A 3,459-nucleotide genomic window follows, 5' to 3' on the forward strand; every position below is an offset into this window, starting at 1 on the left:
TTGGATTGCTTGGTTCACTATTTTGGGGTCAGATCCGTAAACCTCGATCATATTGGCGTTCTTGGGATCCGATTCAATATCCTGTGGGTTCGATTGCAACCTTGCTGATCGGGTTCGCATCAACTCCCCTTACAAGAGGGGGGCCCGCAATTATTTTATTATGTGTGGGCCCCCCTTTCTTGTGAGGGGAGTGTCATTTGGGGTGTTAACCCTGGATGTACAAATAGCTTTATTGAAAAGAATAAATAACTGCTTTTTCTCATAAAGTTTCAGCCCCCAAATTTAACATCATTGAAAAGATACAACAGACCAATCTCATACACAAATCAGTTCGTAATTCTGACTTTCCGACTTCGAGATATGTGCATTTTCATGAGGTCGCTCAAAATGATTTCAGATTTGCGATTGCAGCCATACTTCGAAAATCAGTATCTTCTGAAAATTGACATAATATGTAGTTGAAAATTAATAAAAGTCGTGAGCCCCTGTGTATTTAATAATAAGTTTGAGAAAAAATGAGTTTTAGAAGATGGAAGCTAGAACATGGGCTTAATTTTGATGTTTGCATTTGGAAGATCTATGGTTAGAGGGGTGTTCTAGCCGATAAGTAAATTTTTTTCATTGTAGTTGAGCATTTGGTTTATTGAGAAGAAGAATTTCTTTTTGTTCTTCACTCTTACACATTAAATTCCTTTGGATGGCGAGTTTTATCTTTGAAACATCTCTTATCTAATCAGGGGATTTCTTTTCGTGCCAAGATGATCGATAATATTAGACCTATTCCTAGCTTGTAGCAAAGCTTTAAGTCATGCTTTTTTCCTATACAAACTAGGGTAAAAATGGCTAATCTACTGATACAAGAAATGTAGATATAATGAGAAGAAGGGGGTTAAGTAAAACCTCAACTAAATTAGTAACTATTACAAATTAGGGAGACCAAGGTCCACCACCGATTAAAGGACACAACCTTGGTAGATAATCCATTTAATCTAGAAGATTCGGAGCAAAGGCAATTACAATGGAAAGGGGTTTCATGGCCTGTGAACAACACATGCTTAAGGAGGTGTTAGTAAATATACAAGAACAGCATCTTAACCAAACTCAGCAGTTTTGTTTCCAGTGGTTCGGTCACTGTTTGATTCCATCTCTATGTTGTACTAGCTTAGCTCGAATCTATTAGGATTTGGAGCAAACTGGGTCACACCCACCTCTACGCACAGGTAAAAGAATATCTTCGTGAAACAATTGGAAAATTAGGTCCTTCTGAATATAACTTGTAGTAGAATCCGCAAGAGATTCCATCATACTCAACAGACAATTTTAAGCCCCTATTTGAGCCCATTATTTTAAAATTCATTTTTCTCCAAACTAATTTTTAACCTAATATTATCCCAATAAAATAATTTACACGCAAATTCAAATTTTTTTTCTACTTTTTAATCACACTTTCTCAAATAAACCACTATTACAAAATCTATTTTTTCTACGCAATGGAGCTCAAACAAAGGCTTAATTTAAGATAATATTCTTCATTAACAGAAGATAAGATCATAATATATAATCTTCTTGGGCTGCTATGAGCCCTTGAAGCCACCACTAAAGGTTTCAGGAAGGTTAGCAAGTGAATATTTCTAATTTAAGACAATATATGAGCTGTTTACAAGTACATTCTGAGGATTAGTTCACAAAAAAAGTCATCCTCGGCAATATATGAACAGCTTTAACTTCCATTTCAGGTGGTGGAGCCACCACCCAAATCTTAGCCGGCGTTGTTAAAATATCAACCACAATAAACTTCCACCGCCGACAGAAACTGCACAAACTCTTCCACGGCCTGCAGCTATATGTTCAGCATCTTCCAGATGCTCTGATGACATGATCAGCTTCTCCCTGTAATCATTTTCTGCATTATACTTTTTCAATGAACCAATTTCCTGATCTACCACATACAGAAAATCAACATCCACGGTAGCCGGCCCTTTCCATCCGGCGAGCATTCCCCGTGGCATTTCTTCCCGCTGATTCATCAAGATATCATAAACAATCCCGTCTTTGGGGGCTTTTCCATTTATATTTACCATGCAAAGTTATCCTATATACTCAATTTCTTCCACAGCTTTTCTACTGAACTTTCTATCTCTAAGTGAAGCCATCTTTCCCCAGTTCCAACCGGAGTCCTTCTTGTTCATGTCCCATTTCTCGACAGACTGCGCTACATTGCCATGGTACTGCACACCAATGCCACTTGCAATATATACTGAACCATGTGCAGAACCAGCGACGCACCAGGGCGTGGATTAGACAGTAGAGGGCCAAAAGACCAGTTTCTGGATATAGGGTCGAAGACAATTAGACAAATGGATGACTGAATGCTAGGAGAACGTTGTGGGTGGTGTCGGAAATCAAATCTAAGCGCCCTGAAACTGCTAGAGACTGAATGGGGAGAATTTTATATGATAAACAAGGATGCCAATGGAGGAGCAGCAAAACTTACTCGATTGGAGGACTAGGCAGCATCCTCCATGTTGACGAAATAGGATCAAAACAGTTGAAATCTACAGAATTTTGTAGCGAAATAACCGTGTAAAGAGATGAGAATTGAGAAAAGAAGGTGAGTAAATTAAGCGTCACCTTGAACGGCAAACTCTGTAGAGAACAGAAGGGTGGAGAGAGAAATGACAAAACTGAGCAACCTGATTGGGCAAACCTGCAAGTAAAACATACTCAAATTCTACCTCATTTTCTTCATTTTATCATTTGCCTAGTTTTTGAGCAGCAATATTCATTATTTTTATGATTGTACAATGGCAACTAGGCATTTATTTATAGATGGAGTTAGCAGGTATTGATTTTTGCTTCCTTCCTAAGTCTCATTGGGCCATATTATGATTACAAGTGGGAGTAACAAATGCAATAATCTTACTTTAATTATTGGGGTAGAGTGTCCTAAAAGAAGAAACTTTTGATCAACTTGCCGGGAAAGTAAGAAACTAAGCGCCTGTTTGGAGCCTATTTACTTGATAAAAGTTGTTATTTTATAATCCATTCTTCTGTAGCATGATAAACAGGCAAAGGACGGGTGGCCCCATATTTAAACTTTGAGTTACGCTATATTACCAGATTAATTTACCAGAATTGTGTAAGAGTTATACTTGACAGCATTTCATTGGTAGTTGGCCCAAAAACATTTTCCAATTATCAATGAAATACTGCAAGTGTTAATCTAACACAATTCTGACAAAATCAATTTGGTAAAATGGCATAACTTTTAAAACTTTTATTTCAAAAGCTGCCTTTAGCGCGTTAAGCCTAACTGATTTGGGTGGAACTTTCCGGAGCACTAGCATGAAAAGTCACTTTGTCAATGTTTACTATATCTTGCATGACTTTAATACCCTTCTAGCAAGCATTGGTTGTCGTATTTGCACCTCAATTTCTACATTTTCCATAAAAAAAAAA

General features: G+C 37.5%; 1 protein-coding gene across 3 annotated transcripts; it reads right to left on the reverse strand.

The window, feature by feature from the left end:
- Positions 1-1,532: 1,532 nt before the first annotated feature.
- LOC111388493 (F-box/kelch-repeat protein SKIP25-like) lies at positions 1,533-2,802 on the reverse strand. Of its 3 annotated transcripts, XM_023013222.1 has the most exons (4): positions 2,632-2,800; positions 2,495-2,555; positions 1,778-2,327; positions 1,533-1,729 (listed from the first exon to the last, which is right to left on the reverse strand). In XM_023013222.1, exons 3-4 carry the CDS (start codon positions 2,079-2,081, stop codon positions 1,695-1,697), a joined length of 339 nt encoding a protein of 112 aa, XP_022868990.1. In that variant the 5' UTR covers positions 2,082-2,327; positions 2,495-2,555; positions 2,632-2,800; the 3' UTR covers positions 1,533-1,694. The 3 variants fall into 3 exon arrangements, with proteins under 3 accessions (XP_022868990.1, XP_022868988.1, XP_022868987.1); XM_023013220.1 differs by having other exon boundaries at positions 1,533-2,417; positions 2,632-2,802; XM_023013219.1 differs by having other exon boundaries at positions 1,533-2,423; positions 2,632-2,802.
- Between the last annotated feature and the right edge of the window lie 657 nt (positions 2,803-3,459).

Source organism: Olea europaea, unplaced genomic scaffold (genome assembly GCF_002742605.1).
Source record: "Olea europaea var. sylvestris unplaced genomic scaffold, O_europaea_v1 scaffold5007, whole genome shotgun sequence".
In the NCBI taxonomy this organism is placed as follows: Eukaryota; Viridiplantae; Streptophyta; class Magnoliopsida; order Lamiales; family Oleaceae; genus Olea; species Olea europaea.